The 15314-nt window shown below is 32.7% G+C and overlaps 6 protein-coding genes across 6 annotated transcripts; 5 read left to right on the top strand and 1 right to left on the bottom strand.

Moving 5' to 3' along the window:
• Positions 1-60: 60 nt before the first annotated feature.
• TPHA0B03645 (uncharacterized protein) lies at positions 61-1812 on the top strand (the record flags this gene model as incomplete). The annotated part of the gene is made up of 1 exon (XM_003684422.1): positions 61-1812. The coding sequence occupies one exon, from the start codon at positions 61-63 to the stop codon at positions 1810-1812; it is 1752 nt and encodes a 583-aa protein (XP_003684470.1).
• An 87-nt stretch (positions 1813-1899) lies between these two features.
• Positions 1900-4977, top strand: TPHA0B03640 (uncharacterized protein; the record flags this gene model as incomplete). The annotated part of the gene is made up of 1 exon (XM_003684421.1): positions 1900-4977. The coding sequence occupies one exon, from the start codon at positions 1900-1902 to the stop codon at positions 4975-4977; it is 3078 nt and encodes a 1025-aa protein (XP_003684469.1).
• A 355-nt stretch (positions 4978-5332) lies between these two features.
• TPHA0B03635 (uncharacterized protein) lies at positions 5333-6748 on the top strand (the record flags this gene model as incomplete). Its single annotated transcript, XM_003684420.1, has 1 exon — positions 5333-6748. One exon carries the CDS (start codon positions 5333-5335, stop codon positions 6746-6748), a length of 1416 nt encoding a protein of 471 aa, XP_003684468.1.
• A 760-nt stretch (positions 6749-7508) lies between these two features.
• HAP1 (Hap1p) lies at positions 7509-11798 on the bottom strand (the record flags this gene model as incomplete). The annotated part of the gene is made up of 1 exon (XM_003684419.1): positions 7509-11798. The coding sequence occupies one exon, from the start codon at positions 11796-11798 to the stop codon at positions 7509-7511; it is 4290 nt and encodes a 1429-aa protein (XP_003684467.1).
• A 1854-nt stretch (positions 11799-13652) lies between these two features.
• On the top strand, positions 13653-14684 carry TPHA0B03620 (uncharacterized protein; the record flags this gene model as incomplete). Its single annotated transcript, XM_003684418.1, has 1 exon — positions 13653-14684. The coding sequence occupies one exon, from the start codon at positions 13653-13655 to the stop codon at positions 14682-14684; it is 1032 nt and encodes a 343-aa protein (XP_003684466.1).
• Positions 14685-14915: 231 nt separating this feature from the next.
• Positions 14916-15233, top strand: NDL1 (Ndl1p; the record flags this gene model as incomplete). The annotated part of the gene is made up of 1 exon (XM_003684417.1): positions 14916-15233. One exon carries the CDS (start codon positions 14916-14918, stop codon positions 15231-15233), a length of 318 nt encoding a protein of 105 aa, XP_003684465.1.
• Between the last annotated feature and the right edge of the window lie 81 nt (positions 15234-15314).

Raw genomic sequence — 15314 nt, 5'->3', positions numbered from 1 at the left:
TATATAGAATAGTTTAAATACACTAATAAAGGACCAATCGATTATTTAACTATAAAGAAGATGGACTATACTAGAGCAACTGAAGTGGCTAATGACACTAACTTAGATGTTGGAACTACCCAACATAAGCTTGTTTCTCCACATGGAGGTCTTACCCGGATGGATAACGACCATTCGAGTTCTCAGGTTGTAAAGGAAACTCTTCAATCAAATATTGAGATTCCTAATGAGAACACAGATGTTTTCATTAGAGCATTTAAAAATCGTTTAAGCACCCTAGAGGGCTTATACGAAAAGACTATGATGAAGCATGACGAATTTCTTAACTCAATCGAAGCTGGTGACTATTTAAGCAAAATCACTAAGCTGGAAGAGGAAGAAAAAGGTCTTGAGCTGAACATAGAAAAATTAAGGACGAAAATCATTGATAGAGAAGGACCGTTAAATAACAGAACCACTGCTCATACAAGAACGTCCATTAATAATACTGTAACAAACGGCAGTAACAAGGAAGAAGGTAATCAACAAACTAACTTGATGAACAATGGATCATTAATGTTCAAGACATTAAATGGTAAAGAAGTTGTTATCAATAAGAATTACCTTCCACTTAATATTGAATTTAAACTAATCAATATTGAGGACCTTCCGTTGTGGATCAAGGAATTCGTTAAATTCCTAAATTATTACAATTTAGATAATTTAAATGAATTGCCAGAATCTACAATAATTGACCCTGTAGAAGATCAATTCATAAAGGGTCAACTCAAGGAAAATATCAAGTGTGAAGATATATATGACTTTATCTTCATGGAGAATAGTTCCATTGAAATCTTAAACGAAGTTAAGAGAATTTTCTTAAGAAAACTTAACTTTGCCAAACGCCAAAAATTATGGAAACAAGTGTCAATCACTGAGAAATCCAATAATTTGGCTTTACAACTAAATTTATTGAATAAATTAGTTGGAATTGAAGAATTCATTGACACCAATAAGATGGAAATCTTCAATTTGATTATCAATAGGATTAACAATCAAGTATTGCAACGAATTAATGCAGTACCTATTGATCTATCAAAAATAACTCCTACTCAATATCTAGGAATTATTAAAAAACACGCGGAGGATGCTTTTGAATTTCATGAACAAATAAAGCAATTTTATTTATCTGAACGAGAAGAAGCCAAATCTAACTCTAAAAATCCAGAAACTCTTAGGCCTATTGTAAAAAAGGTACAGAGAAATCCAGTACAAACGAAAATATCCACAAAGAAGAATCAATTAAAATCAGCTGTGGATACAGTAATTGATTCAGGATCTGGGATTAACTTCACCAATAAAAAGGGATTAATTTTCAATTATAGAAAATTAACAACAATCCCTGAATATTCTGGTGTCGGATCTTCAAGCAATCTGCAGATCATTGGACAGGGGTCCTTAAGAGTTAGAATGGATAATAACGGAAAATATCAATACATTCCTGTTTACTACTGTCCAGATGAAGATGCAACAGTTCTGTCAGCCATTGGCCTTCGCAAAACACTTGGTTTTATAATTACCGAAGATTACAAAAATCTAAAGAATGACAGCATTAGTATTAAAATACATAACGTAGCCAATACTACCTGGATAAAGTCTAATGATTTACTATTATCTTCCAAAGATAATAGGACTTCGGAAAAATTAACGAAGGCGTCATCCATAAGATGGATTAAACCTTCGACAAGCTTTAATAATAAAACTGTGACTATACATGAAGCACATGAAAGATACAAATCATCTTCCTGTAGATGTCATAGTTCACAATATTGAAAATAATGCTTTTTCAGATGTTAACAAAATCAACTTAAAAAATCAGAGCTGATCGATTTTTACTGTGAGCTATGTGTTCAAGCGAAAATGAAACAGCATGATCATATCAAGGACTCCATGAATAAACACTACGAACAAATGCAACCAGGACAATCCTGGAGCTTAGATATTCGTGGTCCTTTAGGAAAGAACCCTGCAAAAGTTGATAACTACTTATTATTGATGGTAGATAATGTTTCAAGATTTTTACTAGTATCCACACATACGAATAAAAATAAAGAAACCATTTCTCTGCAAATCAAAAATAATATACAGTACATCGAAAAGCAATATGATCGAATTGTAAAAGAGCTTATTGTTGATAGAGGATCTGAATTTACTAATGATTCTCTAAAAACATATGTATCGGAGAAAGGTATTAAATTAATGCTTACCGATACAAACGACCATGCTTCCAACGCTCGTGCAGAAAGATTCATTGGTATTATGAACAATGATATTAGAACATTAATGCATAACAGTGATCTTCCTTGGGCACTCTGGAAATATGCAGCTCTTGCAGCTGCTAGAATCAGGAATTTGTTCATGACTAAGAAGTTAAATTGTAGTCCAATGACCACATTATCAGGAAAGAATGAACAAATTCGATTTAATTCCTTCTTACCGTTCGGTGCGCATGCGTTCGTAAAAAATCAAACAAACAACAAGTTAACCAATCAAGGTATACCAGCCATAACCTTGTGTAAGGATCCAAATTCCTTTGGTTACTTGTTCTATCTACCACAAACTCGAAAAGTCATTAGTACTATGAGTTATATATTGGCTAATTCTGAAGTAAACGGTGATTTCATAGATCCAAATAAGGTCTTAAGTGAAATCGTTCCTGATAACGATGACACAAATGAAGTCACATCAGAAGATGCTCTTGAAATTGAGGCTGAACCCAGTAATGCTGATGACATTACTATTATCGAAGGGATTGAAAATGACACTCAGTATAAAATTCCGCCCAATATTCAAGAAGACACTGTCTATGGTCTGGATACTATAAATATTCATGACAACCAAAAGGTTTCTGACCACACTCGCTCGTCGACCGCCGATGAGGAGGTCAAAGAACCTACATTGGAACAGGACACTACGAATACTTCAGACAACCATTCTGTCCACGAAGCTCATATGTCTACTTTACCAAAGGACACTGCTACTGCAACTTCACATATTGGTATTTTGCCAGACAGTGTCGCAGAAAGTGAGCCCGTTAGAAATGTCTCTGATCAAGAGCTGCTGTTAATCAACCGTTTCGATAATAAGAATTCGGACAAGTTTCCCAGCACCGAAGCCATGAAACAGAGAAGGACAAAGCTGTTTCTCAAAGAATTTGCTTCAATCACTAGACGTCCATTAAAGTCTCGGAAACGTGAACTTACCACCTTGGATCTTGAGGAATTTGAAGCAGCGGAGGAACAGAAGAAAAAAATCAAGTTACGTTCTGTACAAGCAGTCAATAAAATTAGAACTTTATATTTTAAGACTGCTATCACCAATAATACAGACGTTCGAGAACGAAAACTCTTTTCGGAAGCATTTGAGAAAGAACTACAAAATCTTTTGAAGATGCAAGTTTTTGACACATCAATCTCCATTCCTAGAAATCAAGTCCCAGCTAACCGAATTATACCTCTTCAGACTATATTTACGGTGAAGCGTGATGGGACTCATAAAGCTCGTATTGTTTGCCGAGGGGACAAACAAACGGAAGCCACCTACAGTAACTATCATACAGATCTTCTTCAAATTGATACTTTGAAATTGTTCCTGATGATAGCCAATAACCGTAAGATGTGGATACAGACTTTAGATATAAATCATGCATTTTTGTATGCTGATTTACGGGAGGAGATATATGTTCCACTTCCACACGATAGGAGATTTGTGACACCGTTAAAAAAGGCACTTTACGGTTTAAAACAAAGTCCTAAGGAATGGAATGAGCATCTAAAAAAATTCCTGAACAGTATTGATCTGGATGACTCCAGACATACGCCAGGTATATTCAGAAATCACGATTATAGCATCATGATAGCTGTATATGTAGATGACTGTGTCATAGCTGCTAAAAGTCAGGAACTTCTAGACGAGTTTGTTTCCACCTTAAGAAACAGATTTGAGCTTAAAATTATTGGAAAAATGAATCAAGGCATTCTACGTACAGATGTACTAGGAATGGACCTTGATTATAATATTGATGAAGGTAAAATCAGCCTATCATTGCAATCTTACATTGAAAGTATTGAAAATGATTGGCTTGATAAAATTAGTCATATTAAAACTACTTCTATTCCACATGTTTCATCCTATGAACACAACATCAAAAACATTGATTCTATGGACACTAAAACAAGATCTAAAAAGATCAATGAACTGCAGAAGATAAATGGTGTGATTAACTATATTAGATCTAGATGTAGATATGATGTAGAGTTCGCTGCCAATAAACTGGCCAGGAGTGTGAACTTTCCAGCAGACAACGTTTTTTACATGGCTGATAAACTTATGAACTATATTTTCCAAACTAAGTCAGAAAAGATTGTGTTCACAAGAGAAACCACTGATAACCCGGCCATAACTCTGCTATCTGATGCCTCACTGGGTACGGAACATGACATGAAGTCCAGAATGGGCATAATGTTATGGTATGGAGAGAACCTCTACAAAGTCATTTCAAGAGCCTCCTCAGCTGTCAGAAACTCATCTACTGAAGCTGAACTGGACGCTATCTATGAAGGATCTAAAGAGGCATATTATCTAAAAAAGATTTTAGAAGAAATGAACCTACAAAAGGATCCAACTGTCATTTCCATTACAGACAGCAAACCTAGTATTCAATATCTAAAGAACAATTATAACTCCAACAGAAGAGATAGATTCCTGGATTTGAAACTAGCTAAACTCGAAGAACGGATACGAGCAGATGACTTACTAATATATAAAATTGCTGGCACTGATAACATTGCTGATGTTTTAACCAAACCGGTTAGTTGTGAAGACTTTAAGAAACTAAGATCTTCGATGCAAAACAAACTGACTCCCAAAGATATTCTTACGATAACTGACCCAGGAGAATTTCATAGTCCATCAAGTTCTATATCGACAATCAGTTAAAAAGATTATTGAAATATGTCTTTACGGGGGTGTGTCAGAATTATTGTAGTGTATGTGACAGAACTAAGAGTTTATGACACTTTGAGTCCAGAACTAATAGATCACTTACTAATGGAAAGAAGGTCTAGAACAATCTTCCAAGTGGTAGGTGAAAATTTCTCACTACAATGTAAATGGCTACGCGATAAACACAGATGTACAATACAGCACTAAAGATCTTAGGAGGATGAATGAACATGTGTACGTGTTCATTCAACTGTCAGTTCAACTCATATATAAGGAGGGCTTCTAACTCTATATAGAATAGTTTAAATACACTAATAAAGGACCAATCGATTATTTAACTATAAAGAAGATGGACTATACTAGAGCAACTGAAGTGGCTAATGACACTAACTTAGATGTTGGAACTAACCAACATAAGCTTGTTTCTCCACATGGAGGTCTTACCCGGATGGATAACGACCATTCGAGTTCTCAGGTTGTAAAGGAAACCCTTCAATCAAATATTGAGATTCCTAATGAGAACACAGATGTTTTCATTAGAGCATTTAAAAATCGTTTAAGCACCTTAGAGGGCTTATACAAAAAAACTATGGCAAAGCATGACGAATTACTTAACTCAACTGAAGCTGGTGACTATTTAAGCAAAATCACTGAGCTGGAAGGGGAAGAAAAAGGTCTTGCATTAACCATAGAAAAATTAAGGACAAAAATCATTGATAGAGAAGGACTGTTAAATAACAGAACCACTGCTCATACAAGAAAATCTCTTAATTATACTGAACTGGCTACCGATAATGATTACCAACAAAGTAATGAATTACCTGTAACAAGCTACAGTAAAACCAAAGAAGGTAATCAACAAATTAACTTGATTAACAATGGATCATTAGTGTTTAGAACATTAAATGGTAAAGAAGTTGTTATCAATAAGAATTACCTTCCACTCAATATTGAATTTAAACTTATCAATATTGAGGACCTTCCTTTGTGGATCAAGCAATTCGTTAAATTCCTAAATTATTACAATTTAGATAATTTAAATGAATTGCCAGAATCCACAATTATTGACCCTATAGAAGATCAATTTATAAAGGATCAACTTAAGGAACATATCAAGTGCGAAGATATATATGACTTTATCTTCGTGGATAATAGTTCACTTAAAATTGTAAACGAAGTTAAGAGAATCTTCATAAGGAAACTTAACTTTGTTGCACGTCAAAAATTATGGAAACAAGTGTCAATCACTGAGAAATCCAATAATTTGGCTTTACAACTAAATTTATTGAATAAATTAGTTGGAATTGAAGAATTCATTAACACAGATAAGATGGAAATTTTCAATTTGATAATCAATAGGATTAATGGCCAAGTATTGCAACGAATTAATGCAGTACCTATTGATCTATCAAAAATAACTCCTACTCAATACGTAGGAATTATTAGAAATCATGCGGAGGATGCTTTAGAATTTCATGAACAAATGAAGCAATTTTATTCATCTGAACGAGCAGAAGTCAAATCTAATTCTAAGAATCCAGAGAATATTAGACCTATTGTAAAAAAGGTAAAGAGAAACCCAGAAACTCTTAGGCCGATTGAACAAAAAGGTAAAGAGAAATCCAGTACAAACAGAAGTATCCACAAAGAACTTTTATATTTTAAGGCTACTATTACCAATAATAGAGACGTTATAGAAAGAAAGCTTTTTTTCAGCAGCATTAGAAAAAGTGCTACAAAATCTATTGAAGATGAAAGTGTTTGACACCCCATTCCTAGAAACCAAGTTCTAGTTAACCAAGTTATACCTCTTCAGATTATATTTATGGTCAGATGTGATGGGACTCATAAAGCTCGTATTGTTTGCTGCAGGGACAAACAAACGGAGACCACCTTCAGTAACTATCATACAGACCCTCTTCAAATTAATATCTTGGAGTTATTTACGTTGATAGCGAATTATTGTAAGAAGTGGATTCATACTTTAGATATAAACCACGCATTTTTATATGCTAATTTACAGGAGGAAATATGTATCCCACTTCTACACGATCGAAGATTTGTGACACCGTTAAAGAAAGCTCTCTATGGTTGAAAGCATATAATGAAGATTTTTATAATATTACTTATAAATTATAATCATTCGAGGTAATAGAATATTCTAAAATATAGTAATATTTAAGAGAAAATGAATGTGTAATAAGAGCTACATTTTAGTATTCGGTAATCTTTTTAAATATTTCAAAATAAATTAGACAGAAATTTTTGGCTTCTAGATATTGCAACCAGAAGCCTTACCATTTCTGGTATTACAACTATATAACACCTCTATAATAGGCAGTAAATTCATTAAGTAAATATATAATAGATATAGTGAAGCAATTGCAAGTTCAAATATAATAAGTTTTTCTATAATATTGTTATAATCTATAAATTAAGGTTTGTAAAATTAAAGCATAAACTTCGATGTCACTCATATTGGTTTGATTTTCACGTTCTCTCTCTTTAGAACCTTTTAAAGAAATCTAATTCCAAACTGGGAAATTTCCTCCTCCATTCATATTTTGGAAACCTGGCATTCCAAGCTTATCGATAGGGATGATTTCAGAATCCATACGCACCAGATCTTGTGATTCCAAAGGATTGAAACCAACAGCCTCGACTAGGTTTGACGCATCAATCATTAAACCATTATTAAAGCTGGAGTCTTGCATTAAAAATTCTTCAAAATCTGGAATAACAAAACTTCCTGATGAGGCTTCAGATTGTGGGGAAACTAAAGTTGACAAATCCTCATTATTGGAAGGAATTGTGTTATCGGCTTCCAACTTTATTGCAACATTATGTTGATTTGATAATGGATCTATATTGTTTAAATTACCCATATTCATATTAAGGTTCATGCCCATATTAAGACCGACGTTCAAATTCATACCTATATTCATGCTTGGACTCATTGCTCCTGAACTCATATTCATATTCATAGTGTTATTGACGCCAATTATACTATTATTATGAATTGGTTGTTGATTACTTAGAGGCTGTACATGAGTCATGTAAGGCATTGCATTTGGAGATCCTATACTATTCATAGGGCTAGTATTTCCCATATTCCTCATAGATGTTACAGATGGAACAGAACGCTTTAGACCTTCGATTGAAGGCAGAGGTTCATTAAACGCGCCACCTTGGAAAGCAAGTGGTGAATTCCTCGATGAAGTACCTTGTTGAGAAGTTTCAAGAACAGGAGAAGAAATTCTTGAATTAGGCTCGTTGGAAATTGTACGACGCTTCTTTAATAAATCACTGTTATTTATTGCTTCAATGTTACGAACATCACTCTTATTGTAAGTAATAGGAGTATATGATCTTATTGATGGTAACTGAATAGAATGATTATCCATCATGCCTGGCATAACATTTGAATCATTATTAAAATTATTTTTTGATTCACTGATTGCAGATATAGTGTCTTGGTATATTGGGCATCTTTGGACTTGGGATGCATCTGCATTCATAATAAACTGAGTTGAATTCTTATACTTGCTCGGTAAGTTAGGAATTGTCGGATGTTGCCAGCCTGGCATTAAGATTGCATTGTTATCTGATATTAAGTTCTTAGACACTGGCGACTGTAATAATGAAATGAAAAATTGAATAGATTTGAAAATCTTTAATACGTACGTATATTTGACTGAAATTTGCTTCGTCATTTTGTAAAATAGGGTCATTCTGGAATACAAAGTACCAGCCAAGTCTTCGCAGGATTCTAAATCTAAGTGTCTTGAAATATCATCGTTGGTATCTTGCATTAATTTTCTCTTTCTTGAAAATTTAGCACCAGCATCTTCATCATTATCACTGCTAGTGTAGCTGCTTGTGCTATCAGATGTTGAAATTTTTCCGTTAATAATTGGGTTTTCTCCTAAACTGCTGGATGGACTACTTTTAATACGAAGGATTAAACAAATCATGAATTGCAAACTACGGTTGCCTACATCCACACAATAAGGTGTCAGCATAACTTCCATGTAATTAAACATGGATTCTGTAGTATTAGAATTCTTGATGCTATTGAAAAAATAAACACTATTTTTGTAACCATCCATTGCATAGTTTAAGGCTTCCTGAGCATATCCCTTTGCTAGCAGTCGAGTAGTCGAGTTTTCTGAACCCATTGGTTCATAATGGGTGAATAGAATATAATTTAACAAATACAACAAAATACGTAAAGTCAAATGTTTAAAAAATAGCATTGCTTTCGTTGTTGATTCATGTGGTAACTCAATTTTCTTCTCTTGTTCACTCTTAGACGTTGAACTGTTATTTTTGCTCTTGGCCTGTTGTTGGTAAATAATTGTTTCAAGGCTAGGTAGGCCGTAACTTTCATCAATATTAGCATCGACTGAACCTTCAGAGGTGTATAGTAATCCCTTTTTAATTAATGTTGACAATACTTCATTGATTGATTTTTTATTATGAGTTAAATCTTTTAAGGAAGAAATTAAACCATCCAACTCAGATTTTTTAGCTCTCTTAGCTACTGAGACATTTAGAATATGGTTTAAAACAGCGATAATTACTAAATCTATTTGGAAAAATAAAGTGAAATTTTTAACAATAATTAGTTCTTTAATATCAGGGACGTAATCAATTTTTGAAGCACTTGGTAATTTAGTATCACTTATATCTCTGATATTTCTTAGTAATCTTGGCGTACCAAGTGAAAGAGATTGTTGAACATCTAATGAAATAATGTAATACCAAGTCTTTCTCCAAGTATGCTTAAATCTTTCTGTCGTATTGTATTGTTCCGTTTTAGTACTGTTTTTGTCATTAGTTAAAGATGCATTGGAGTTTGTAGGACCTTTAGGATCGTGATTCGAATTCTGTACTAATGTATCCAGTGTTGTATTGTTATTGGAAGATTGTCCAGATGAGTTATCAGCCACTGAGTTTAATTGTGGGAAATTGTCAGGATCTCTGTGTAAACCGCAACTGAAAGCCATTTGAGTTATACTCGATAATAAAACTTGATGAGTTTCACTATCTTGGCCAGCAATCGAATTTACCGAGTTAGAGTTATTGTTTCCTGGTGCTTCGTCCGAGCCAGATTGCAAATATAATTTATAAAAAATAGCGAATTGAACAGTGAATAAACTGACATTGTTATTAGAGAAACTTGAAAGTTCATCAAATTTAATTAGATTCTTTCTTACTAATTTCAATGCCTCGATAGAAGGTTCATATTTAAACAATAGATTTTCCTCTTTGATTCTAATTGAACTAATATTTGATGGTGCTTGAATACCAAATGAGTTATATTTTGAGCCAATATCAATTTTTAATGCATTTGATGGTAATGATAACCAAGTTAATCTCATAAGAATTAACAAAATACCTAAATTACAATAATCTGATATTTTTGTAATGTTCAAACTTGAGACGTTTTCTTTACTCATTGTTGATGGAGTAAAATTTGTGGTTGTATTTAACGATAAAATTCTATTAATATTTTTTCTAAAATCTTGTTCATCGACAATTGGGATAACAGCATAAATATGTTTGAAAAATTTATCCATGTACAATGATATTATTGATTTTGGTGGTAACAATTCACAAACTCTTAACATTACTTGTGGATTACTCATTGTATAAGAGATATCTGAAAATGGAGGGTTTGTTTGTGGAAGCTGAATTAAGGGTGGCAATGGAGAACCTGGCTTGTTAGAATTTATTGGCGAGTTTGGTCTTTGTTGAATAATCGGTTTAAATTTAGAATGATCTACTGGGCATTTTTGTGAATTATTCTCAAGTTGAGAAAATTGAGAATGAGTTAAATTCGAGCCTTCTGCATTTGGTAGTGCCGGTGGCAACATTAAAGTTGATCTATTTTGAGAATTTGATAAATAAGATGCAGAGTTTGACGTGGTATCACTAGGAGAGATTGGAGCTCTAATTGGACGTGTTGAGATGATTTTACCATTATTAATATTATTTATATCATTATTCATATCAACATGCTTTGAGCTCTGTGACATAATTTGTTTATGATCTACTGGACATTTACCTTTTTTAGATTTTGATTTTTTCATTAAAGAACCTTTTTTTTTCTTTTGTTGATGTAATGATTTTTTATTATACCATTCACCTAACCTTTCACGCATAGTAAAAATTTGCGACCATAATAATTTTAAATATGGATCACCTTTCATGATTGCTAACCAATGAGTTGCACCTAAATGAACAGTACCTTTATTTTTTAAGTGTAACATATCGAATTGTACAGTCAAATCTAATTCATCATTTTCATACTTACTGAATGGAGAATCTTCATTTTTGATTGCATCATCGTCATTATTTGTTATATTTGTTGCGTTTTCTTCCAAAATTGCGAGATGTGAATTATTATGAGACAAAGTAATTGAATCTGGCGTATTCGTATTAGTAGATGGCGAGATATAACTACTGGATAGATGTACCTTTGCTAACGTTTCTTCTAAAGTTTTGACTCTATCTCTTAATTGCTTTAATTCAGCATCTTTAGAAATTTCTTTTTCAACTTCTTCTGCCCATGATTGTTCCATATAGTGGCATAAATGCTGAACACCTGTCTTGACACATTGATTACAATGTGGATGTGTTTTATCACATTTCACTTTTCTTTTACGACAAATAGTACAACTTAACGGGATTCTATTTCTCTTTCTTTTGATTTTGTTTTTTGCACTTTCACTTATGTTTGATGATTTATCTGCATCTTGAATTGCAGCAGGTCTCACTTCCTCATTATTGTTGGGACTTGAATAACTCATATGTGAAGTTATCTATGTCTTGTATTGCTTGGTTGTAATATGTCCTTTTTGAATGTATAATTCTATAATATGATTTTCAGATGGACTAGTGACTCAGATATGCATAGATGTTGTATATGTGTATGTATGCGTGTGTTATGTATAAACATAGAATAAACTTATATTAACAATGAAACCCCATGTAATAAAGTGTATTAATTACAATAAAAGAAGATAAGAATGAAAAATTAATAGTATTGAAACTTTACAAGTATTGAGATAAGATATTAATAATTGCAAAAGAGAAGATGCAAAAGTAAAGTGATTTGAATTCAAATTATATTATTTACAGAAAGCTGCATAACTTGAGAGATGCAAAATATTGATTAGATTTGAATAACCTTGATTCAATTGATACTAAGAAGAAAGAAAGAAAAAAATTTATACTGATAGAAAACGTTATAAGAGGTATCCACTATTGCATTGCATGTGCTGTAGGTTGTAGTTTTGTTATTTCGTTTTTTTCGAACTTGAAAATAATAAAAAAATTATCTATCATAGTATGTGAATTGAACAATGTGTATTAGTTACAACGACGATATTTAGGATATAAAATGGAAAAAATAATAAGAAGAAAAAGCAATAAACGCAAAAAGAAACGAAAAACATTTTGAACAAGAGCAGAAATCCATTTGGCATTGAAGTCCTGCAGAAACCAAAATAACATTAACTGTCAATTCCTCCAAGATCCGATCTCGCTCGTTTAGGTTTTTTTATAATTGACAAACTTAAGGAGACACAGGAAAGTATGTGCTCCTAATAAAAGCAAAGAAAAAAACCGAGGTCGTTAAACTTTACACCTGTGGGCGTATATACTACGCTCTCATGTTTTTGCTCTTTGCTTTTTTTAATTGTTTGTGTTTCTTCGTATTGAAGCGTCGTTTACGGTTTCTATCTTACGGTATTTGCGTATGATCACAGACATCAGTCCTGCATATACTTTTCTGTTCTTTTTGTCCAGACCCTTCAATGATTATTCCATTTTGTGCGGATGTGTTTGCTTATTTCGAATTTGTCTTGTCGTCTCCGGTATGCATGTGTTAAAAAGAAAAAATGTCTCTGAGTTCTCAGGAATCACCGTATGACGAAGATTACTCTTTGTTCAGAGTTTAGAAAACGGGGAGAAAGAAACAACGGTTAATTCTTGTTTCTGTTCTACTTTCTGAACGCTTTCCTCTCTCTCCCTCTTTCTCGCACATAAATGGCAGCTTATAAAAATTGCGAAGGATATATCGTAGAAGTTATACGATTTTGAAGATCCCTTGCATTGCCAGATCCAGTACCGCAGCACAACTAGATCTGTCGTTTAAGTGTTGCCTATCTTAAAAAGTGTTTCATTCTCTCTTCCCGATGCACAAAGCAGGTGAACTCAGGCAATAGCAGACCCTTCTAATTGTCACGTGCTATACGTACAAATATATAATGCAGGTATCTTTTAAGTACTCGCTTTTGTTCATTGTGTTTTTTCTCCTTTTCTATTCAGTACGACTCGAAACGGTTATCTCTGGTACTGGATCGAAAATATATGATGAACGTATTCCTAGTTATGCAATGAAGGAGATGTGCTAATCGCCTTGCATGGTAATACAAGCTGTTGACTGCTGGGTGACTCTTCCGATGCAGTTATCTGTCGATTTGTAACTGCGATGCATCTATGACTCGGATGACTAATTTCTATTCAAAGGAGCTGTACATACTCTCATATATAAATATATACTTATTTCTCTATTCTTATGCTGGTATATTCAGGTGAATTGTAACCGGCAACACATTGAAGGGAAATATTGGTGTGTACATAGACGCATAGGCACAATCATGAGAATTGTCACAGATAAGCAAATTAGAGACTTTTTTTTGCAATTGGATTCTAATTCAATACAAGGATACATTATCGAACTACATAAAAGTTTACAATATTTTTCAAATGATAATAGTATAATACCAAATAGAATAGTGAAAAGTATTCCTCAATCGGATGTTACTCACATTTATATGCCTGTTATTAGTGATCTTTATTCGGGTTTGAAAAATTTAGTTTATAATCCAAGTAATGGGAATGGATTTGTAGGCACTATATTAATTGATGATTCAATGGATGGATCACTTCGAGGTGTATTGGATGCGAAAGAGATAACTGGTATTAGAACTGCAATGGCCAGTTGCATACCTCTTTTGAATCATTTGCAAGATTATATTAATGACGATGCTCAAACTTTGAATGTAACTGTGTTTGGCACTGGTTTACAATCGTTTTGGCATATTTTCATTCTAATTAAATTATATGAACAATCCAAACTTTTAAAATGCATCAATTTAACAATTTTATTCAGAAATCAAGAATTACAATTGGATTCATTATTATCAAACTTGGAGAATTCCACTATTACATTAAATATCATGCAGAAGAACTGGAATGATAATATTTCAGATATTATAACGTCAAGTAATATTATTTTCGGTTGTGTACCAAGTACTACACCGCATTTGCTATATGAGGATATCATGAAAAACCAAAAAAATGGCCAATGTACATATATATCATTGATTGGAAGTTATAAACCAGAAATGCACGAATGTGATTCTGATTTGATTGACAAATTCACTTCTCAAAATGTTAAGATAATCGTTGATTCAATAGGTCACACCTTAATTGAGGCAGGCGAGCTTATTCAATCACATGTTAAAGGATCACAATTACTAGAAATCGGTCAACTGTCTAAATCAAATTCACCAGTTTTGGAAATTCATCAAAAGAAAGTAACTATTTGTAAGATTGTTGGATTGGCAATAATGGACATTGCAGTGGCTAATAAATATTTAAATGACACTTATCATATGAAAAGTTAATGCTTACATTCAGACACTTTTACAGCATATAATCACAGTTCTTAAATGATCCAGTCGGGTAACTGTAAATATTTCAACCTAATTTGTATAGATCTTAAATTATTTCAATGGCTTCTAATAACATATATATATGAAAACACCAATACGTACCTTAATAATAAAAATAGAAAACTGTAAATAGTAGAATTAAACATCTGATCATAGATAAATTTGAATATATTCGACTGGTTAATGAGTTTAATTGAAGAATTAAAAACTGAGCTTGAAGTTTTAAAATTGGAGAGAGATGAATTAAATTCTGTATCTGCCGATTATGAGAAGCAGATGGAGGAAGTTATAGAAAATTTAAAATTAGAAATAAAGGAATATAAAGAGAACATAATTACTTTAGAAATTAAGAATGATGAATTAGAAAGTGAAAATATTATAAATACTAGTGTCATTAAGAATCTACGGAGTCAAAATGATGATTTAATAGAAAAAAATGTAATATTAGGAGATGAGATTCTCAGTTTAAAAGAAACTATATATAATCTCAAGCAACGGTAATAACATCATAAAACTATAATTTTTCAAGATAATATGATTTTTAGACTTTTTTGTTTTCTAAAAATATAGAAGGGTTTATAA

Source organism: Tetrapisispora phaffii, chromosome 2, assembly GCF_000236905.1.
Source record: "Tetrapisispora phaffii CBS 4417 chromosome 2, complete genome".
NCBI lineage: Eukaryota > Fungi > Ascomycota > Saccharomycetes > Saccharomycetales > Saccharomycetaceae > Tetrapisispora > Tetrapisispora phaffii.
This window is presented reverse-complemented; position numbering and strand designations above follow the sequence as displayed.